The sequence below is a fragment of the Calliphora vicina genome, chromosome 3 (genome assembly GCF_958450345.1).
Source record: "Calliphora vicina chromosome 3, idCalVici1.1, whole genome shotgun sequence".
In the NCBI taxonomy this organism is placed as follows: Eukaryota; Metazoa; Arthropoda; class Insecta; order Diptera; family Calliphoridae; genus Calliphora; species Calliphora vicina.
In genome coordinates this window covers 109,028,027-109,052,798 of record NC_088782.1, presented here as the reverse complement: position 1 = coordinate 109,052,798, position 24,772 = coordinate 109,028,027, and the positions used below count along the sequence as shown (strand labels likewise).

General features: G+C 31.4%; 1 protein-coding gene across 1 annotated transcript; it reads right to left on the bottom strand.

The window, feature by feature from the left end:
* Window positions 1–7,645: 7,645 nt before the first annotated feature.
* Window positions 7,646–18,572, bottom strand: mop (myopic). The gene is made up of 11 exons (XM_065505249.1): window positions 18,270–18,572; window positions 17,267–18,019; window positions 14,266–15,487; window positions 11,520–13,084; window positions 10,437–11,057; window positions 9,836–10,375; window positions 9,646–9,774; window positions 9,387–9,568; window positions 9,136–9,323; window positions 8,409–8,528; window positions 7,646–8,345 (listed from the first exon to the last, which is right to left on the bottom strand). Exons 1-11 carry the CDS (start codon window positions 18,351–18,353, stop codon window positions 8,233–8,235), a joined length of 5,517 nt encoding a protein of 1,838 aa, XP_065361321.1. The 5' UTR covers window positions 18,354–18,572; the 3' UTR covers window positions 7,646–8,232.
* Between the last annotated feature and the right edge of the window lie 6,200 nt (window positions 18,573–24,772).

The following is a 24,772-nucleotide window of genomic DNA, read 5'->3' as shown; positions in this document are numbered from 1 at the left end:
TTTTCGTAGCCCCAAATAACTTAAATACATGATTCATACATCAATATGTCGGGAATTCTTCCGGCTCGGTTGCTATCGAGAAAATCGGTTCACAAATGGCCGAGATATAAGGAAAAAACCAGGACAATCTCGATTTTTTACCTATTTTTGACCTATGTCTGGATTACTAAGTCATTAATATAGACAATATGGATATCTAATGATAGATATTTCAAAGACCTTTGCAAGTAAGACATACAATGGACCTACAATCGGAAAAAATATTTTTCAACCCGAAAAGTTTTTTCCGCAAAATATTAAAAAAAAAATTTAAATATAAAAAAAAATAAAATTTTTAAATTTAAAAAAAAAAATTATAAAAACAATTTTTTCAAATTTTTTAAAAAAAAATTAAAAAATAACAATTCAAAAAATTTTTTTTCCATAAAATTAAAAAACAACTTTTGAAAAAAAATATTATTTTTTACCTAAAAATATTTAAAATTTAGAGTTTAATATTTTTGAGTTAGTAGACATCTAGAACAAAAGTAATATTTCAATTGATCTTTTGACCCACTTTGTGGAAGTAGAATTTCACCAAATTTTTACCACATATAGAATCAGTTATGTCTAAAATAATGGTGTATATACTTATACACTATTGTTTTATTGAGAGGACGATATATGATTCGGCACAGCCGAATATAGCTCTCTTACTTATTTTTAATAAAATTTTATCTAAATTTTTTCGCTCATTTATTTGCTTCTAAGTTCTTTAACGCATTGCAATCTGAAACTTTCTGAACTTTATACGACTTCAACCCAGCATTAGCTTTGGCTCTGCGCACATAAGAATCAGAGCATTTAACTTTACGAGCTGCTTTTCTGATAGAAGTGTTCGGTGCTCTTCGAAAGGGTTGTTCGACTTCTTTTGCCTTACCAATATCTGTTAGACTCTTTTTCTTCCTGATCCAGGTTTTCTTTCAATGTTCAAGTCTTCCTTATACTGTTTAAAGGCTTTTGAAGCAGTGAGACGATTGGATATTTTTGGAAAGTTTTAAATATTTTTTTCCCGTATTTTTTTCGGTGACCATTTTGACCGAACAGTTGAAAATTAATGATTTAAAAAATATAATCCGCCCAATCATGAATAAAAAATCCGCGGGAATTTTTTCCCTTTTCCTATTAAAATTCAGTGTTAAAAATGGGAAAAGGGAAAAAACTCCCGTGGATTTTTTATTCATGATTGGGCTGAATATCTGATATTATTTTTTAAAAAAATAATAATTTGTTGGAGCAAGGATAAGTTTTGGCTGGAATAGTGTGTATAAGTTTTTTTTCACTCACTCTTTATCTCCAATTGTTCACGAGCTACCAAATTGATTCCCTGAATTTCGAATGACTATAATATATAGCTAAACTTTTGTTAAGTTATCAAAATCCTTAATGAATTTAATAAACAAAAACTAGTTTTTCCCTTACCCAAACATTTTAAAAGTATTTCTTTTTTAAATTTTATCAAAAGATGGCAATTTTTTATGATTTCAAAAATTTATTAGTTTTTAATAAAATGTTTAAAAATGTTATTTTTTTTTATTTTTATGTAAAACAAATATATTAAAACTTTTGTTAATTTTTTTTTATGTTATATATTTATTTATAATATTAATCATAAGTTCTCGAAATAATGTTTAACGGAACAATTTTTAACTAACAGAAATATTTAATATTTTTTATATGTCCAAGCCTGTTTTGTATTTAACTTTTTTTGTACCAAATGAAAAAAAGGCTTGTTTATTGCTAAATGTATATTAATTATTATTAATTATATTGTGTACTGTGATTTGTTATTAATTAATTTAAGTATTAAAAAAACAAGAAATAAATAAAATACTATTTTTTATTTCCCAAACAAAAAAAAACGAAATTTTGCAAAAAAAAACAAAAAAAAAACATTCAGTTACTAAAAAAGAATTCAAATAAAAACGTAAAATAAACAAACAAAAAAATAAAACAATGAATTAAAACCACAATGTATAAATAAATTATAATTGTAAAATGTTAATTTTAAGCTAAAACCAGAAAAATAACATATTATTGATTTGTTTTTTTATTAAGAAAAAGGCCAAAAACGACAAAAATGAATTGTTTGCAATTAGACTGCTTTTTTATGTGTAAAATAAGATGGCGTTGATAAACAACAACAAAATAACATTGGTGTGCTAATTAATTTGTATTTTTGTAATTGTAAGTTAACTAATTTAAAATGAATTGTATTCGGCTAAAACGAATTTTGGATACCCTTCGCCATAATAGCTGGACTGTATATAGTTTTGGAAATAAAGAAAATTTTGACTACTTTCGTGTATTTTTTAATTTTTTTTCAAAAGCTTGCAAACATTTTAAACATTAAAATAAAAGTAAAATTTGTTAATGATACAAATTATAGAGGAAATCATACAAAGCGGAAACTTGAAAAAACTCGGCTGTGCCGAATCTTGTATAACCACTATCAATATGTAGTTTTGGTCTTCTGTGGAGACTGGTCCGATTAATTTCTTTAAACTTCAAATATATGTCGAATTTTATGTTAATGTCATTATTTATAAATTAGCTATTGACAATAAAATATTTTTCTGATATAGGGGGGTAAGGGTCAATTATGGTCCGATGCTCACAAAAGTTGGTAGAAAGATTTAAGTTCATATAAAACATGTTTACGTCAAATTCTATCCCGATATTAATTATTATAAGACAGTTATTAGTGTTCAAATCATTTTCTGAGGGGGATTTTGTATGGGGACCAGGTACAAATGTTGACCAATTTTCTCCATACATTGATTTACAGTAATTTCAGAGTACTTGGAACTAATTTGTACAAAATTTGACCAGGATTGCCGAATAATCAACATATTTATGGCTGCTCAAACAATATTCCGGGGGACATTTGTATGGGGGCTACGTGAAATCAGGGACCGATATTGCCCATTTTCAATACCAATCAAATCTTACGTTTTTGGAAAATTTCAGCCAGCTCCTTTCGTTTCATCCCTATCGTGTTTTCAACAGATAGACGGGCATAGCTAGATAGTCTTAGAATTTCATATATAATTTTGTGGGTCTGCTATGAATAATTCGATGTTTTACAAACGGACTGATTTCATCAATCTACCCCCATCGTTTTTGTTTTTACTAAAAATATCTACGAGTATTGTTTTTGTCTTAACAAAGTTTTTTTTACTAATACATTCTCACCACTTAGGTTTTTCACAACTGAGTTAGGTCTTTGACTGCAGAGTTTCCTATCTATGTGTATTTATTTATGATACAATTAACAATATTCTCAAAAAGTGTGAATAATGCGTCGATTATGGATGGCAACCGAACTTCTTATTGAATCATTATTTTTAGAAATATGAAATAAGTATTAACATCTTATACTTAACATCTTAAATTATAAAAAAAGTTTTTATTGAATTGCAATATGTAACAAAATTTTTTTTAAAATAAAATTATCAGACTAGGTCCAAGGATTATATTCTTCTGACCCTCAAGGGATTGCAATTCACTAACAAGGAGTTTTGGATTATCTTGTAGCTTTTCCTTGTAGTTCGCGTATTGTAGGAACATCCTTATGGATGTTACAATTTCTCACGTAGCAATGAGCACCTGTTATTATTCTTGAGAGTCTTGACTGTCTTCTTTTGCTGGATGCCATACGACCATATTGGTTTTATAACCGTCTTGTACAGTCCAAGTCTAGCGTTGATCGAGGACTAAGCAGTCAGGTAGTCAAAAAATAATTTAAAAACATTATTGGTGTTACCAATGTACATCTAATAGAAAACCACCAACGGTATCTCGTCACCAAACATTTTTTTCTTTATTTCTTGACCTGTGTTATTATGCTGAGGGGTAATCAAGATTTCAATTAAAAAAAAAACAGAACAAACAAATGTTTGCTTAATGTTACAAACATTTAAAAAAAAATTCAACAACAAAATGCGTTATAATTAAATAAATTAACAAAACAAAAAAAAATCAAATAAATCTTTTTTAAAAGTACAACTTGTTTTATTTACATTTTTTTTAAAGATTAGAAAAATTAGACAAATTATTGCAGTCCGCTTGAAACCAGTATTGAAGTCCGGCCGAACCGAATCTAATATTCCGCCAAAAAATCAAAAAAAATCCGAAACAAACCGACACTTTTAAAATTTGCTATTAGTTTTCAAAAAAAAATATTATTTTACTTTTAGAGCCAGTTTTAGCTCATTCATTTTACATTTTGGATATCATTTTTATCTTGAACTAAAAAGTTTTTTTGATTTAACTGGATGCAAAGACATTTACGGTTTTGTATTCCATTAATTATGTTCAAAATTTGTTTCCCTAATAAAAGTTTTGGTATTTGGTAAATTTTTAACCGAATACTGGTATTAGGTGGAAACCGAATAATCGGTTGGACTCTATAAATTATTTTAAAGAACCAAACAAAAAATGTTAAATAAAATGTTGAAAACAATTTCTTTTGTATTCAATTGTTTAACTAAATTTCATATAAAAGGTTTGTGTGTAAGAGTTGTTAACGTCATTTAACTTTTCAGATGCGCGATAAATCGATTTAAATTTGAAGATACCAGATCATAAAGAATTATACAGAGGCGAAACACTCCGATTTTTCACAAGCATGTATTTTGTTGTTGCAAGAGTTAGGTTTTATGACAACAGACTTATGTTTTTGACAATTACGTCTCGTCTCTATGTTACCATATGTACCTGATTGTCAGCTTATTAAAGTTTTGGGCCACCAACAATTTAATGGGTCGATTATGGATAGCAACCGAACTTTAGTTGCGTTGTCAGTTGCCTAAATGGTATTACAGATGGCAACTGGCAGCATCATTTTCTATTGTCAAATGGCAACCAGAAATTTGTGCGACGCAACTGAATTTCGGTTGCCATCCATAATCGACACATAAAAAAAACAAGTAAGAGAGCTATGTATATTCGGCTGTGCCGAATCTTATATACCCTTCACCAAATTATACTTAAAAATATTTTTTTTTAAATATTATTTAAACAAAATTAATTTTTTTTTAAAAATTTTTTTTTTCCAAATTGTTTTTTACTTTTTTTTAAGTTTTTAATTTTAAAATTTTTTTTTTTTAATTTTTAAAATTTTTTTTTGGAATGAATTTATAACAAAAAAATTTTTTGATGAAAAAAAATCGGGTTAAAAAATATTTTTCCCGATTTTGACCCAATGTAGGTCCAATTTACTATAGCCTTATATACATCGTTGCAATGGACTTTGATATTATTGTCACTCATGGCGAAGGGTATAAAAATAGAGTTAGGAGTGGATTACATTTATTTTAACTGTCCTCTTTCTGATCAATCATAATCAAATAGGCTTTATGTCCACAATTTTAATGAATTTTGTCTGTGGGCTTTATTTTTCCGAGCAAGAAATTGATTTTTTTTCTGCAAAAATTTGCGAAAAAAAAATTTTTTTTTGGTACATCGGGGAAATACATTTATTTTTGAAATTATTAATTTTGATAATTTTTATGTTTAAATTGGTTCCAAAACTTAACTAACAGAGTGTTATTTGGAACTCATGTGCCAAGGCACAGTGGTATGACAAAAAAAAGAGGGAAATAAATCTGTAATTTCTGAACCCTTAGTCCAATTTAAACGAAATTTCACATGCGCAAAGAGGAAGTGTTGTCGAGTTTAAGTTTTGAACTCGGATCTCATGACCCCACCACGAGCGGTACCAGGGAGAATTGAAAATTTACCTAGCACTGTTATGTACATTCATAAAAATTTTATGTAGGCATCATGCTTTTTTATGAATTTCTATGTTAGGTAAATTCTCAGCGAGTTGTTAATTTTTCCCTAATTAATTTGCCACGTAAAAAACATAATGTAGACATGTTATATATCAATGGATAGAAGATTTTGTCTACTTTCCAATAATGTATATAACTTTTGACAATGAACAAATTCATGGAATACTTTTTTGAAAAATATGACAAAAAATACTTTTTAATGAGTTTTGGCATAGATACAAATATTTCAAATTGAAATAAAATTTTTATTTATGAATATTTTGTAATGAAATTTTATATAAATTTTATTTATATAGATTTTTTTATTGAAAATGGAAAAATGAAAACAAATTTTGAAATTTGTAATCAGGAATCCCGCAAATTCCAAAAAAGTATTGAAAAATTCCAAAAATGGGATTTTTTCGTTTTTTGGCTAGGGGCGGGGTTATCGGAACCCTTTACAAAATAATTAAGAACATATTGGGCCATCTAAAATAGATTATTATAATTTGATATCGACTATGCGATTTGAGAGTTTTTGCTCTAAAGTTTAATTTTACATAAAAAATAGGCATTTTTTGAATGTACCTGGTCCCCTCGGTATCAAAAATTATAATTTTTTTTCATTTAAAATATTTGATGTAAAGTTAGCTTTTCAAAAAGTACAAATTCATTATACATCCTCTTAGAAATTTTTTAGATAACTTAAAAAGAATAAAAGTACTTTTTTCCCCAAAAAATAGCGAAAAAAAATAGCCTTTTTTATTTTTTTAAATTCAAATGCATGTAACTTTGGACTCAGTCATGATTTTTAACCAATTCTTTCTTTATTTGATATATACATCTGTTATTAATCCTATAAAAAAGTGGAGAAAACCGGGAAATATTTGCAACCCAGACGTCAAAAAACTGGAGTAGGGTGGGTAAAAATGTTGAAAATATAATTTTCAAATGCGAATATCTCCTAAGCTATAAAAGATAATTGATAGCTACGACGAGGTTTTATGTAGTGCTCGATGAGAAAATTCTATATATGTAAGTTTTTTGAAATCGGAACACAAACGAAGAAATAGGATCATTTTTAAAATTGAACATATCCGAGGTGTCCTACTTTAGGGTCCCGCTCGCGGTGGGGTCATGAGGTCCAAATTCAAAACTTAAACTCGACAACACTTCCTCTTTGCGAAAGAGGAAATTTCATTCAAATTGGACTAAGGGTTTAGAAGTTACAGATTTATTTCCATCTTTTTTTTCTCATACCACTGTGCAAGGTGTATATGGGCCAAATCCGGGTAAAAAGTTTGGTACTTTTTTTTAAAACATATTTTTTCTTGAAAACATTAACAAAGATTTGAATCGTTTGAGAAATGTCTGTAGCTCAAAACATTTTGGCAAAAAAAAGAGTATTTTTAAATTTCAAATTTGACGGGTGAAAGAAATAAGGAAAAGGGAAATTGGTACTTTTCTCCAAATGGTACTTTTTTAATATTTTAAATTATTTAAATTATCGACATTAAAGTTAGCTGATATACATGTGAGTGAAGTTAGATTTAGGATCAGGTACCAAAATATGAGAACTGAAATAAGGGTACTTTTTAATAATGGACCTAGATATATGAAATTAAGCCGTTCATCCTGTTTTGATAAGAAACGGATTTCTAGAAAAAAACTTAAAAATCTACGATGGCTATGGAAAACATTTATACCAAATATTATCGAATTCAGAAGATTAAAGATTTATAAATTAATTTTTTTATCTTATTTTTTTTGTTTCTTTGTTATATCAAATGTATTTGTTTCATTTTTCTTATTCTTTAGATTCACACAAATTTATTTTTTTAATATTTTCAATAATATTTTTATTTATTTATTTTTATTTATGTTTGTATGTATGCGTGTATGTTGTATGTGCTTGTCCAATAATAAATGTGTGTAGCAAGTATTTAGTTATTTATGTTATGTTTTGTATTGTGTTATATTAAATATTAGATATTTACTATAAATAATCGTTTATTTTTTTCAAATATTCAATATTTGCATTTGTTTTAATTTAAATAATTTATTTAGATTCTTCTGGTTAAATAAATAAGATTTTGATCAAATGTTAGTAAAGTTTTTGTTTGTAATACTTGTTTTTGTTTAACAAATTTCGAAATTTGAACTTATGTATTATAATATGCATACGAAGATTAAATAGATGATAGAAATAACAATTGAATTAGTTTAAAAGCGAAAAAACACGAAAAGAAAACCTTTTTTAAAGGCCATATTTAAAAAAAAATGATTTTGTTTGTTTTATAAATAAAAATTAGTCATAATTTTTTTCAGTCCTCTACATATAGTGGAATATTTATGTATGTATGTGTATAAAATAGATCCTTAAATTTGTCGTTGCTGATTTATGGTATGGTTTTTATCATTTTAATTTCCATAAAGCATCCAGTTCGTTGAGAGGATCTTTGGTGGCCTGTTTTTCTTGGGCGGTTACTTGGGGTGCAATTTTCATTTGATACGAAGTCATAATGCCTCCTAGGAATTAAAATTATATTATATCATTATTTATATTTATTTATCAAAGAAAATGTTACGTACTTTTATTTAAAACATCATGAGCATGATTTAAAACAATTTGTAAAGATTGCTCCAAAGTTTCCACATCACGCAAGGCCTTTTGACGTTGACTGCAAATGCGCAACCAAACATCTATGACATCTATAGAAAAAAATGCATTTAATTGAAATTAGGTTAAAAAAAAACGATTAAACTTGGAATGAATGATAGTAAAAGTTGGTGTAGATCTTATTTCTGCAAAAAAAAATATTTAAAAATCTTAATTCTGGAGCCTTCCGACCTCTATCTGCTAAGACCTTTTACAACATAAACCGGTGATAGTATTTATAACACTCTCACACTAATTGTTTAAATATCTAAGAAGATTTATAGCCGTCTGTCTAGCGTAAAAATATGAATATCAATAAAATCTGATACACATGAGAGTCCTTATTGAAGGTAACTCTCCAAGTAGCAGTAAAGACCTCAAATAAATTTCGAAGTTGCATCATGAATTCAATTCCACATAAGTTCCAAGAGCAATGCGTTAAGAGAGTCTGATTAAAAACAGGAGGTTATTTTTGTTGATGTATGAGCTAAAACTATACAATTTTCCGAACGGTTCTGTATTGTGGTCAAGGCTAAGGAGTTGAGTCAGTTATATAAAAAGCCAATGCGAGCTGAAGAAACATGCACCAAGATTTATTTAAATATGTAGCTCACTATCATTCATTCCGCGTGTCAGTCCTGTAAAAAAAATATAAATTACTTATTAAAACTGGTCGTTTATATTGTGTAGACAATATGGCAGTTATGCCAATGGCCACTATTTCCGATCGTTCAGAACCGGTTAAACAATTCAAAACCAGTGGTGAAGATGGTGTATTGAAATCTAGACAACGTTGTTGATGAGCCTGTAAAGCATTGCGTGCTATACCCACTACTAAGGGAGGAGTGCTGTAAGATAGAAGATGAAAGTTTAATTTTTTAATCACTAGAAAGCTAATTTAAATAGCAAACCTTTTAGTCCATGTTTTAATTTGCAGTACTGACAATTCAATGATGGGATCGGCGCCCAACATGGAAAGCTTTAATTGATATTCTATGCAGTGCGATAATTGTATTACTTTAATGCATTTAACAGTGAAATCATCAAAGTTCGATTCTTTGTCGACCGACTGAGGCCAGAAGGGATCAAGCATCTGGTTAAAAGAAAAAATAAGAATAAAATGTCTCATTTCTTTTTCTAAATAAAAAAATTTTGTTTAAAGTTTGTTACCTCATTTGGTGTATGTAGCGAGAGTACAGTTAGTGCCTTTTGTGACCAAATCATGCACCAAAAATCGTTAATCGTATTCTGTTGAGGCGTTTGGGAAATAATGAAATTTGGACAGCCAGTACCCAAATTCTAAGAAACAAAAAAAAATTGATAAAACTAAAATATCAAATAAAATTACCACCATACAAACCTTAACAAATGCTGCATTTATATAATCATCAGTTTCTTTATCCAATTTAACCCGGGCATGATCATACGGCAAACAATCTAATGATCTATTTTTCTCGGGGAATAATTTCGCTATGGCGGTGGTCCGTGAGGGGGCCTCTTTAGCCAAAAGATCTTGCAATTCTTTCCATTTGGTAGATAATGGTGTATGACCATTAAGCATTTTAACATTTAAAGACTCAATGAATTTTTCAAAACGTTCCACTTCCTTATGGAAATATTTGAGGGTTTTGTCTTCGCTAAATGGATCTATGGGTTTTAGTTGGAATGTAGAACCGGAATGTTTTTGTTCAGTGTTTGTAGGTTTTTCGCTGCGCATGGACACGGAATCCCAATCGAAGTTGTCCAAAGAAGAGAGGTCTGAACAATTGGATAAATTGTCATAGCTGGATTTACGGACGGCTGGTGAATCTACGGGAGAAGTGAGTTGCTGTAAAGGTACTGCAGGAGAAGTGCCGGCTAAGGGCGAGAGCTGTGTATCCACAGTGGAGTTTACATAATCCTAGTATAAAAAAAAAACGTCAAAGATCTTCAAGCTTTAAAAAATATAATAAAAAACCCACCTCTACTTGTTTGATTTTATCATCTTTATGTAGATTTTGTTCTGGTTCTTTTTGTTCTATTTTCTTGGGAGTCAGGGGCTCAGCCACTTGACTGGCTGGTGGACTACTAACCACCTGAGGTTTTAACACTGGTTGTGGTAATATTGGTGGTGGCACTGCTGCTACTCCCGAGAAATCTATGTCACTTAACAGATCAATATTTGAAGATTTCTTAGTATTAATCACTGGCTTAGGGGCTGCAGTTGTTGGTTTTGCTTCTGAAGCTTTTGGGGTTTGTTGTTCTTGTTGGTTTGCTGGAATCATTGGGGACTGTTGACTGCTGGTGGCATAGGTATTACCACTTTTGGTAGTTTGTGTACTGGCTGTGGTGCCAGTACCACTCTGCATATAAATATTTGTTTGAGGTTGCTGGTAAACAGTCTGTTGGGGTGTAGCTGGACGCGCAACACTTGCAGGGGGTGGATTGGTTTGTGTGGGTGCTATTGGTGGTGTTGCACCATTAGTTTGATAACCATAAGGAGCATTATAATAATTCGTGCTGTCGGCTGGGGCGGTTGATGGTTTTGATTCAGCATTTGCTGTGGCTACTGGTGTCGGTTTGGTGTGTGATACTATGGGTGACTGAAAATAAAAAAAATGTATTTGTGGGTCAAAATTGATCATTGGAGTTTATGAAATTTTCTTTTGATTCAAAATATTTTAAGCATTTAAGGAACAATAAAGCCATTTGATCGATTCAAGGAAATCATTTTGCAAAAAATTTCTGTGTGCTCTGAGAACATTGATAGGTTTCTGAGATTATTGAACATGAGATTGCCAAGAACTCTGATTCCTGTAAGACAGCTTTCTTTTGATGGCATTCACGATTATTATATCAGATGTCGTTACAGTAACCGCCACGGCGTGCGGATTGTTATAATTATATCGGTCTGACCATCGGAACATAGACATTATAGAGCTATAAATCAGTTTCTCCTGATCACATGAATTCAGCAAAAAATTCATGAATATTCATGAATTTATTATTCTAAATTCATATCTTAACTATTTTTCTGCAAACTTTTAAAAACTTTGTATACTTACATCAAATCCAGTAGCCACATTCATTTTGCCAGCACTCTGCGAGTCGGTAGTTCCAACTTGTGTGTTCGTAGCAGCTGCTCCCGTAGTGTATTGACCATAAAACTGTTGATTTGCCGGATTAGCCTGCTGATAGCCACTATTATAATTAAAATTGCCCGTTTGAGGATTATAACTGTAACCGGGATGCATGGTAGAATGTGATGCTGATGAGCCAAATGAGGCCGTAGTAGTGGTAGTACTAACAACGTTCGAAGTTAGAGCAGCTGTAGCTGGTGCTACAGCCGGATAAACTGTTGGTGTATTGCCTACAACTTGTAAAGGATTTTGAGATTGTGGTGTGGTTTGTTGTAGGTTTGTTTGTGGTGGAGCTGGTGGTGTTTGTGTTGCTTGTAAATTATTAACCACAAATGGAGCCTGCATTGTAGGAGGTACACTGGCCCCCGATGATTGCAAAAGTGTGTTGGATGTAGGCAAACCCGTTTGATTGGTGGCCACATATAAAGGTTGATTTGTAGGTACATTTGTGGGGGGTGATTGATAGTTATTTTGCTGAGGGCTTTGTTGATAATTCGAGTTCAAATTATTGCTTGCTGCTGCTGTATTAGTACCATAGAAATATGGTTGGGGTGTATAGGTAGTGGCAGCTGTAGTTACAACAGCTGGTGTATTATACATTTGAGAAGTATTTGAAACCGTTGATTGTGAAGAATATAAAGAATTGTTGGTCATATTAGGAGCGGGAGAGGCGCTAGATGTATATACCGAGTGTGTGGTGTTATTGCTTTGATTTAGGTAAGTTTGCTGGTTGGTCATATAACTTGGTTGATTTGTTAGATAATTTTGATTGTGACCCTGATAGACAAGAGGATTTTGTGGATTATTACCCAAAGAATTGTATGACATTTGTTGGTAATTTCCAGTAGATGACATTTGATTGGCCGTATTATTAGCTTCCAGAATTTGTTGCTGCTGTTGCATAGTCAAATTTGTCATATTGGCATTTAATGATGTAAATTGTGAATTCGGAGAGGCCTGTGGTTTATAAGCCGGTGGTGCTATATTTTGTTGGTATTGCAAAAACATGGGATTAGAATAACCAGCTCCAGTTGCATCGTAGTATTGTGTATAAGGTGGTGGTGGCTCATTTGGTCCCACTGTAGGTGGCATGGTACCACTTGTTGGCGGATAGTAAGAACTGCCACCTGAACATACAGCCTGTGTAGGATTTTCCGAACCCAAAGGATTGGGTCTAACTGGCGGTATGTATTGCTGAGGATTTCCAGCATTGTAGGCATTATTTGCATTAGCCGGCATTGTGGAATTAATTTTCTCTTTAGCTGCCTTCTTGGCATTCATGTAGTCACGTAATTTTGGTGTACTGGAGGTGGTGGAGGGATTGCTTAAGGGTGTTGTATTGTTAAGCTGATAGGAATCTGTGGATAATTGGGAGGTGGGTATGGGTGATGGATAGGGTTTGTGAGTAACACTTTTCAAACGTTGCTGGCGTTCTTCGGACTGGACATCTCTGGCAGATTTGCAGCGTGATAATAGTTTTTGCACATTGGCTGAAAGAAGAAATTAATGATTTTAAAACAAGTTATTTAATGTACTTTATTTAAAATGTTCTTTTCTTAAAAGGTAGTTTTCTTAAAAGGTAGTTTTCTTAAAAGGTACTTTTCTTAAAAGGTACTTTTCTTAAAAGGTACTTTTCTTAAAAGGTACTTTTCTTTAAAAGTTCTTTATTTAAAGGATACTTTTCTTTAAATGTTCTTAGCTAAAAAGGTACTTTTCTTAAAATGTTCTTTGCTAAAAAGGTACTTTTCTTAAAGATATATTTTCTGAAAAGGTACTTTTCTTAAAGGGATACTTTTCTTAAAAGGTACTTTTCTTAAAAGGTAATTTTCTTAAATGTACTTTATTTAAAATGTACTTTTATTAAAAGGTACTTTTTTAAAAGGTCCTTTTTTAAAATTTACTTTAATTAAAAGGTACTTTTCTTTAAAGGTATTTTTAGTAAAAGGTACTTTTCTTTAATAGGTACTTTTATTAAAAGGTACTTTTCTTTAATAGGTACTTTTATTAAAAGGTACTTTTTTTAAGAAGTACTTTTCTTTAAAGGTACTTTTATTAAAAGGTACTTTTATTAAAAGGTACTTTTATTAAAAGGTACTTTTATTAAAAGGTACTTTTATTAAAAGGTACTTTTATTAAAAGGTACTTTTATTAAAAGGTACTTTTATTAAAAGGTACTTTTATTAAAAGTAACTCTTATTAAAATGTACTTTTCTTTAATAGGTACTTTTATTAAAAGGTACTTTTTTTAAGAAGTACTTTTCGTTAAAGGTACTTTTATTAAAAGGTACTTTTATTAAAAGGTACTTTTATTAAAAGGTACTTTTATTAAAAGGTACTTTTATTAAAAGTAACTCTTATTAAAAGGTACTTTTATTAAATGGTACTTTTATCAAAAGCTACTTTTATTAAAAGGTACTTTTTTTAAAAGGTACTTTTTTTAAAAGGTACTTTTTTTAAAAGGTCCTTTTTTTAAAAGGTACTTTTTTTAAAAGGTACTTTTATTAAAGGATACTTTTCCTAAAAGTTGCTTTCCTAAAAGATACTTTTCCAAAAAGTTACTTTTCCTAAAAGATAATTTTCCTAAAAGTTACTTTTCTTAAAATGTAGTTTTCCTAAAAGGTACTTTTCTTAAAAGGTACTTTTCCAAAAAGCTACTTTTCTTCAAACTCACCCGATAATTTATTATAAAACTCCAAACCCTTGACCGATTTGGCCAACAAATCTTCGTAGACATCATACGAGGCCGCCAAAGAGGCAAAGAAACCTTCACGTTTATTTTTAACATCTGCCAAAGTCTTCAGAACCGGAGCTGCCTTGGCATACGATTCAGTTAAAGCCTTTAAAATATTCTCCTGAGCCAAGAGATTTTGATCTATCAACTGGGTTAAACGTTCATGTTTGGCCATTTCACGATCAAACAAAGACTGCAAATCTTCCTCACAATCGTGGGCTATAATTTTACTGGTGATGTCATCATCATTGACAGCTATACGCAAATCAGCATGAAATTGTGAACGTTGGGCCTTCATTTCATTAACTTTATTAACAATTAGTTTCACATCTTTGAAAACTTCGGCGGTATTGAGTTCTGAACTTAATTTGGGCACAGATTGTTGTATATCTTGCAAAGGTTTGGCCAAGATTTTCAAATTGTTAATGTGCAACTCCATGGCTTTGCGTAAAGTGTCATTCGATTCGCCCGCCCTATTGTGGGCCTCAGTGTATTTCTGGAATTCTCTGGTTAATTCGGTAATATGAGCATTTGGGGTGCGTTGCACTCCGGTCAACTGTTGAAATTCCTTTTCTTCTTTTTCCTCTTGCTGTAAAATCATCGAAATCTCACTAAGGTGTGCCTCTACATCACCACAAACTTCAGCTAAACGTGACATGGATTGTATGAGTTCGGGTATGGCGGTTTTATTGGCATTCAAGGCTGCACATCTATCCACAATACCCTGGGGTATTTTATTGGCCTTCTCTTCGTTGATATTAAGATTATCAAGTGTTAGAGAACTCATGAAACTGGCCAATTCTCCATCTTTATCTTCAATTTTACCGCCATATTTCCTCAATAACTTAGCTTTTTCTTCGCTGTACATAGAACTAGCCTCGTGGGCCTTCATCGGCACTAGACGAGCAAATATATCCTCACCAGCTACATCGGGATCTGTGGCAGAAAAGCCGATGCCATTCACAAGATTTGCACCTTGAACAGCACTTATGGTGGCTAATTCGGGTACAGATTCATGGTAGATGAACTCATTTTCATTTTTAGCATTTTTACGTTTTGCCTCAACCACATCGGCGGTGAATATGAGCGATTCATTGATCTCTTTTATATCGGGTAGACCTTTGGATTCTTTGCGAGCTTCTTCGAGTTTTTCACCAGCGGCCTGAGAAAATTATGAAAAATGCTTGTTAATAGTAAGTAGTAGCAATAAATTATACTGCATTAACTTTATTACTAAATATAAAGTTTTTTGAATTCATTTAATTTAAAAACCTGTGCCGAACCTTCACCAAAGTATACTTTAAGATAAAGATTAATAAAAACAATTTTTGATGAAAGAAATGTTTTGATGAAAATTATTTTGAGGGAAAAATTTTTGGGTTAAACAAATTTATTTTGGTACAATTTTTTTTATTGTTAAAATCGGGAAAAATATTTTTTAACACGAATTTTTTACCAAAATTGTTTTGGTGAAAAATAAATCTTGATGAAAAAACTTCGGGTTCAAATATATTTTTACCGATTTTAATCTATAGTCGGCCTGAACATTTTGTTGGGGGCACAGATTACACAGAAACGAAACAAATGATAGTTCTCAAAAAGCAATATCGGTCCGTAGTGTTATTTTAATGTTTTACAACCACTTCTAATGGTTGTGGTTTGCAGGGCGAGAGAAGAAAACACCATTTTTAATAGGCAACGAGTGTGATATATTTGTCGCCCTTTTCAAACTACAACAATTTTGATATTTTCTTTTGTATGTTTTCTATTGCCATATTACTGCAACCAGCTGATTCATATCTGTGTAATGTGTGCTGTGGGACTTGCCCAGTAATATCATAAACTTTTGATTGATTACTGGGTAGAATTAAATCTTTTCAATTAACAATTGTTATCTTTCAGCATAGAAACATAATAAGTAATGTATTCTTTAACGTTTTTGAAAGTCTTGTACACTATATGCGACAGTAAGTTCATTATACCCTACACCACCATAGTGGGGAGGGTATTATGCGTTTGTGCAGATGTTTGTAACGCCCAAAAATATTAGTCTAACACCCACCTTAAAGTATACCGATCGACTTAGAATCACTTTCTGAGTCGATTAAGCGATGTCCGTCCGTCCGTCCGTCCGTCTGGTTGGCTGGCTGGCTGGCTGGCTGGCTGTCCATGTAAACCTTGTGCGCAGAGTACAGGTCGCAATTTTGAAGATATTTCGATGAAATTTGATACATATTATTTTTTCGGCTCAAGGACCAAGCCTATTGAAACTGGCTGAAATCGATCCATTATTTCACCTAGCCCCCATACAAATGTCCTCCCGAAATTGGACTTTATCGGTCATAAATGTTTAATTTATATATGTATCTCCACAAATTCCACTCCAAATAAGTTTTATATACACAAAAATCATGTCACCAAATTTTGTTACGATCGGTCCATAATTAGTCATAGCTCCCATATAGACCCGCTTCCGAAAATCACTTTAACGTGCATAAATCGCTTAAAAATGTTGGTAAACACACAAAATTCAACATAGTTAACTTCAATATACACATAAATCACACGACCTAATTTCATGGTGATCGGTCCATAATTGGTCATAGCCCCCATATAAGGCCCACTTCCGAAAATCACTCAAAAATATAAATTATTGAAATTTTAAAAGAAAATTTTTTTTTGCTCTTTTACTTAGTGTAGGGTATTATATGGTCGGGCTTGACCGACCATACTTTCTTACTTGTTTTTAATATGTAATAATTCAAAGAATACATTGTAAAGCTTATTGGAATGTATTTTCTATCCTGACAAGGAGGTCTTCAGCAACCTTACATGTCCAAGATATATTGTAAACATCATTGTTGAGAAATATAATTCAAGACCTTCTTTACATATTTAAAATAAACATAATATTAAAAAAAATACGTTTAATTTTACTCACCTCATATAATGTAACCCTTTCACCCATTTTCCTCTGCTCCTCAGCATGCTGGCCTTGATACAAATACAAAATTGAACTCAAATAGGAAATCTTGAAGCGAACATATTTCTTCCACTGCTTGTAAACAGCAGAATCAACAACATGAGCCACCGGGCCATCATCTCCGCCCGTGAGTAAAGCAGCCAAGGCAGCGCCATAGTACACCACTATTTGAGCTGTTACTTTAGCCACAATATTTGGTTTACGATTATCAATCAACGATTTCTCCAATATACATTCCTGAGCCTGGGCAAAGGAGACTTGTTGCATAAACACCAACAGTTCGGTAGTAAAACAGTCACCAAACTCATCCATATTAATATAACGTTCGCGTATCTCCCCAAAAGCCCAGGCGGCACACTGGAAATGAGTACAAGCCAACTTCATGCCCTCTATGTCGGTGCGATTAACTGCAGCACCGGCTTGTGTATGAGCTGCTGCAACATTGTACAAAACAGCCGCCTGTTCATAGCCGATATCATTATATTCCTGTACCTTGCTGTTGTATAAATCTTTCCAGGTGAATTGGAAGATGACTTTCTTGTCCCGCAACTTGGGAAAACGATTGAGCAATGATTCCAGCTGGCAAAAGTAACGCTTGAGAATGGCACAATTATCCTTGGGTGTATTTAAAGCTTGATTGCGTAAAGTTTCTAAAGCATAAAGTTCTTTGGAATAATTGTCGGGATTCTCCTGATAAAATTCGGCAATGTACTAGTTTATTGATTTAAGGGAGTGTAAGAAAACAGATAAAACACAACAAAGACTTGTTAAAAAATGTAAATGCACTTGGTGGAATAACAAACAATTATAACAACAAAAAAACAATAAAAACAGATGAGTCAGTTTTTCACAATCAGACACCCCTCCCTCTTTCCCCTTTGAAAAAGAAAAATTTTCCAATTGCTTTTCTTTTGTTAATTTCGCTTAAAATTTCTTTTAATTTTAAGAAATCCCCACTTACTTTCTTTAAGCCAGCAAAAGAAGTACCTTCCGGACTGGATTTATTGGGAAAAGACAGCATATGCAGTCGTGGAACTGCCTCCATTGTTGATGTTAGTAGACAAAAATTTCACCGTCAATTTATTGCAATCAGTCGTAATTTTTTCGCTTATTTATTTAATTCTCTCATTAATATCTTTACAATTAGATTAATTTTTTATGGAAACGCTTATGCGTTTTGCAATTATCGGCTTGATTGGATTAAATAATTTAATTTGTTATGCACAAAATAACAAGAAAATAATTTTTACACTGATTTTTTTTTGCTAAAATCTCTGCCTGACACACAAAATAAAAAAACTGCAGTCGGCTGATTTTCTTTCACACACACCAAGGCGAATTTATTCTAGGTGGCAGCACGAAAAAATCAGGCGAATTCGTTTATTTGTTTGTATATGGAGTTTGACATTAGTTGATGCGGCGAATTATTTTTTAGGTATTGAGCTTGACGTTTGCCTGGGAAATCAGCTGTGGACAGATGTATAGTTGAGGTCACCATATATAAATTCGTCTTGACACACACAGTGTTGGTAATTTAGAGATTTTGTTTAGCGGTTTAATAAACAATGTTTTCACGACAATGGTTTTAAAAGTCAGAAAGTAAAAAATTAATATTCTAACAAGTAAGAAAGTATGGACGGTCAAGCCCGACCATATAATACCCTACACCAAGTAAATGAGTAAAAATATTTTTCTTTTAAAATATCAATAATTATACCCTACACCACCATAGTGGGGAGGGTATTATGCGTTTGTGCAGATGTTTGTAACGCCCAAAAATATTAGTCTAACACCCACCTTAAAGTATACCGCTCGACTTAGAATCACTTTCTGAGTCGATTAAACGATGTCCGTCCGTCCGTCCGTCCGTCCGTCTGGCTGGCTGTCCATGTAAACCTTGTGCGCAGAGTACAGGTCGCAATTTTGAAGATATTTCGATCAAATTTGGTACATATTACTTTTTCGGCACAAGGACCAAGCCTATTGAAACTGGCTGAAATCGGTCCATTATTTCACCTAAAAAAATTAATTTCTTATTTTTATCTAAAAATATTTAATTTTCTTCTTGAATGAAAAAATTGTTTTTTGGATGAAAAAAAATAAACCAAATTTATTTGTCGCATGTCGTCGCAGCCAAAATTAAAAAAATAGACGAAGAATAAAAAAAAAATCATCATCTAAAAAATTTAAAATAATTTTTTTTCGTCATACATGAAAAAAAATCGTGGATTAATTAAATTGTTAGAAAATCGCTGAATTAGAATATCATTACATAGTTGTATTGAAGTAGTAGTAGTAAGTCAAAGAGTAGTTGTAAAAAATAGTAGTAAAATTTAAAAAAAAAATAGCCAAAAAATTCCCATATTCGTTTTTTTTAAAGTTCGCATAAATAAAATACAACGAACCCGGTTTTCAAGGAAAAAGACTGCACGCCGCAAGCAGCGCGCTGGCAGCAGCACAAACACCCAGCACAAACACCCAGCAAAAACTTCGCTTACAAATGCTACAATGTCTTTTTAATAATGTCTTTTTTAATAACTTACTTTTTAAGTAGTAAAGTCTAAAAAAACAAAATAAACAAACAAAACAAAAAAACTTACTTTTTTTCAATTTGCCAATTTTTTTATTGCATGTTTATTTTTAGAAAAACAGAAAAGAATATTGCATTACTGTGTGAAAACCATTATTTGATGCACAATGAAACAACTAAGAAGTGGTGTAGTGAGCACAACGGCAGACTACCAAACAGAAGGTTGCAGGTTCGAATCGGGTCTGAGACTTATTTTTTTTATTTTTATTTTTTTGTGTAAATAAAAATTCTATAAATAACTCTACTAACAAAACAACTTATTTCTGGCCAAAATATAAAGGATAATATTTGGGACATCGCGAACAAAAATAATGACTTCTTACAGTAGAAAAATAAGTAGTTGAATCGTCAAATTCCCCTTATTTTTCGGCTTATTTGTAAGAAAAGTTTTTGCTGGGCAGAGCGAGAGTGACACATTTTGATTGAAAGATCGATGATCATAAACGATTAAAATGGAGAAAAATGCTTTTTTTTTTATCGATTGCGATAAAAATATATCAAAACGATAATAACTTGGCCAATAAGCGTTTAATCAAAAAAGGAGCTCGATCTGTGATCACTCATATTTCTTAACAAAAATCGATTTTTATATAAAAACTCAAAATATCTAAATTCGCTAATAACTTTGCCAATAAACGTTTAATCAAGAAACGGAGCTCAATCTGTGATCAGCCGTATTTCTGACCAAATACCCTTCATACCCTTCACCTTCGTGAGAAGGGTATATATAAGTTTGTCATTCCGTTTGTAATTTCTACATTTTTCATTTCCGACCCTATAAAGTATATATATTCTGGATCCTTATAGATAGCGGAGTCGATTAAGCCATGTCCGTCTGTCTGTATGTCTGTCTGTCTGTCTGTTGAAATCAGTTTTCTGAAGACCCCAGATATCTTCGGGATCCAAATCATCAATAATTCTGTCAGACATGCTTTCGAGAATTTTGCTATTTAAAATAAGCAAAATCGGTCCACAAATGGCTGAGATATGAGGAAAAAACCAAGACAACCTCGATTTTTGACCAATTTTTTTTACCTATATCTGGATTATTAAGACATTAATATAGACAATATGGATATCTAATGATAGATATTTCAAAGACATTTGCAACGACTTATATAAGACCATAGTAAGTTGGACCTACAATGGGCCAAAATCGGGAAAAAAAATTTTAACCCGAATTTTCAAAAAAAAAAATTTAAAAAACAAAAAAAAATGTTTTAAATTTAAAAAAAAAAAATTTTTTTTAAAAATTTAAAAAATTTTTTATTTTAAAATTTAAAAAAAAAATTTAAAAAAACAATCGAAAAATTTTTTTTTCCAAAAAATTAAAAAAAAACAACTGGAAAAAAAATTAAATTTTGTTTATCTAAAAATATTTAAAATTTTGAAGTATAATTTGGTGAAGGGTATATAAGATTCGGCACAGCCGAATATAGCACTCTTACTTGTTTTATATAAAAACTTAAAATATCTAAATTCGATAATAACTTGGCCAATAAGCGTTTAATCAAGAAAAGGAGCTCGATCAGTATTCACTCATATTTCTGACCAAAACTCGATTTTTTATATAAAAACTTAAAATATCTAAATTCGATAATAACTTGGCCAATAAGCGTTTAATCAAGAAAAGGAGCTCGATCTGTGATCACTCATATTTCTGACCAAAATAAGCGTTTAATCATAAAAAAGAGCTCGATCTGTGATTTTTATATATTCAAAATATCTAAAATCGTTTGTAACTTGACCAATAAGCGTTTAATCAAGAAAAAGAGCTGGAAATTATGACATGATAGGAGACTTTGTGAATTGACCAATTATGTATGCCACATATAATGCTTTTATTTATAAAAAAAACTTGTAGCCGCTGCCTGATCGGGTCAGGTTTTCACTTCCGTAGAAAAGGGTCGATTGACACATGCGTTGAAAATACGGATCTTTGTTGTTCTCGTGTTTTATATATTTTTATGGGGGCTCAAAGTACATGTAAAATTTTTAAACACGTGTCACTTTTTTGTTTCCCATCCGATTTCAATGATTTTTATACCCTACACCACCATAGTTGTTAGGGTATTATGCGTTTGTACAGATGTTTGTAACGCCCAAAAATATTAGTCTAACACCCACCTTAAAGTATAGCGATCGACTTAGAATCACTTTCTGAGTCGATTAAACGATGTCCGTCCGTCCGTCTGGTTGGCTGGCTGTCCATGTAAACCTTGTGCGCAGAGTACAGGTCGCAATTTTGAAGATATTTCGATGAAATTTGGTACATATTACTTTTTCGGCCCAGGGACCAAGCCTATTGAAACTGGCTGAAATCGGTCCATTATTTCACCTAGCCCCCATACAAATGTCCCCTCGAAATTGGACTTTATCGGTCATAAATGTTTAATTTATCTATGTATCTACACAAATTTAGCTCCAAATAAGTTTTATATATACAAAATTCATGTCACTAAGTTTTGTTACGATCGGTCCATAATTAGTCATAGCTCCCATATAGACCCGCTTCCGAAAATCACTTTAACGTGCATAAATCGCTTAAAAATGTTGGTATACACACAAAATTCAACATAGTTAACTTTAATATAGACATAAATCACACGACCTAATTTTATGGTGATCGGTCCATAATTGGTCATAGCTCCCATATAAGGCCCACTTCCGAAAATCACTCAAAAATATAAATTATTGATATTTTAAAAGAAAAATATTTTTACTCATTTACTTGGTGTAGGGTATTATATGGTCGGGCTTGACCGACCATACTTTCTTACTTGTTATACATATTTTTGGAAAGATAGTTCTCAATGCCTATACCGAGTTATTGGCATTTCAAAATTTAAATTTTGCCATTCCTTGGTCTGCTTTTTTAAAAATATAGGGCGTACTTTTGGACCGAATTTTTTTTGTGTAATTAACTTATCTAAACAAAAATATGCAATCCTTTGCTTATAAAAAATTGTATCTTTTTAAACTATTGATCTGAGGAATAAGAAATGTATGAAGCGATTTTAGCTAAAAGAGTGATCTTTAAATATATTGTATTTACCTTGATTCATTACAGGGTGCACCAAAAGGAAGGTTTTAGTGGAAATTACCATTTTTATTTTAAAGAAAATAAAAATTTCCATTTGGGAATTTATATAGAAAACAAATTTTAGTTTTTTATTGTCGTTTCAATATAAATTCCGAAACGAAAATTTTTATTTTAATTTAAAAAAACTGGCAAAAAACCCATAACCCTATTTATATATGTATGTAAATATCTCAATTTTAAACACTGTTTTGGTCCTAGTTATTTGAAGCCTGGTCCTATTGTGGTGAAATTAAGGACGGCTGCACCAGTATCCCTAATGGATGAGTATCCCTAACAATATGATTATATAGGAAATTAAATGTATTACACAAGAAATTAAATGTATTTACAAATGTAAATAGTGACAGGGTTTTCAGATTGAGAGTAATTTATTTTTACTCTCTAAAATAAAGTTACAGGACATTTTTTTGTGGAAAGTACGCGAACACACCTAATGTTTATTCAAATCGTGTGTGAAAAAAGAAGCTGTCAAACTTACGAATTGCAATCTATGTTAGATTTGTTAATGAATTAACAAACTATGAATGTTCATTACTAAAAAATATCTTTTGAATAATGGCTTAAATTATAAATTTAAGGGTCACACAAATGATACTAAAACCATAAACCGTAAAATCATATATTTCCGTTGCAATACAAAAAAATAAATAAAATATAAATAAACCACATTTCCCAGCATTCTTTTGTGAGAATGACATTGACAAAATACGACATTTCTTTTACTTTTTCACAGAGTAATTCTAGAAAAATATAGGAAAAAAAAAAGAAAACTCCTCCAAAATAAGCAAAACGCAGAGGAAACACTATTTATTACAAGTTGTAGTCACTTGTATTGTGTGCCTTGCATTGTACTCGTGTCTACACGAAATAACTAAATAATGTTAGTGTAAACATTTCCTAACAATTTAAAATAAAATATTTTCGTTACATTTTTGTTATTTTTATTTCACTTCTCTTTTTTTAGTTTTTTTTTTGACGTTTAAAACACGAAAAAGCTTAAAAAACAAATGCCACAGGGCATTTTTGCATAGTTACATGATGTACACTGAAACATACAAACTGGTACTTTCAAATATGCAAGTATTCATGCATACGAGTGTACCATACACATGAAGAAAAGTATGTAGAAATTTATGTATGTGCATATTATGACCAGAGTGTGTAAGTGAATGTGGATTTTTTTTATATTTTCGTTAGATTTTATTTTACTTTACTTTGTTATGGGTGGACCAGAAAAATGTATTTCAAATGTGTTAGAAGAAGTGCAGGGGGCAGGGATAAATATAAAACAAACTGCAACAACAGCCATAATTCTTTAAAGCAACAAACCAAAAAGAATTTTTGGTGTTGAGGCTAAAAATTGTAACAACATGCAAGCAGACATACAATATATGCTTGCAATAAGCTATTTTATGTACGTGCATATATGCACATATATATTTATATTTTTGATTATTATACACCAAGAACTCAATGCACGTCGTTCTTTAAAGAGCATCAGCAAGATATTCAAGCTCCCTTGCAAACCTAAACTGAATCAGATAGGTACACGCAAAATGGATCGTCAAAATTATGCAACGAAATAATCTTTGGAATATTCAAAAGCAAATATGTACTGATTCCACGCGTACCGATGATTCCCAACGACTTTCCACATAAATTCAAGCAGCTCCAGTGCACGTTTCGTCTTGCCTTTACTATAACCATTAACAAAGCACAAGGCCAATCGTTGACTATTGCTGGCTTATATTTGGAAAATTCATGTTTTGTG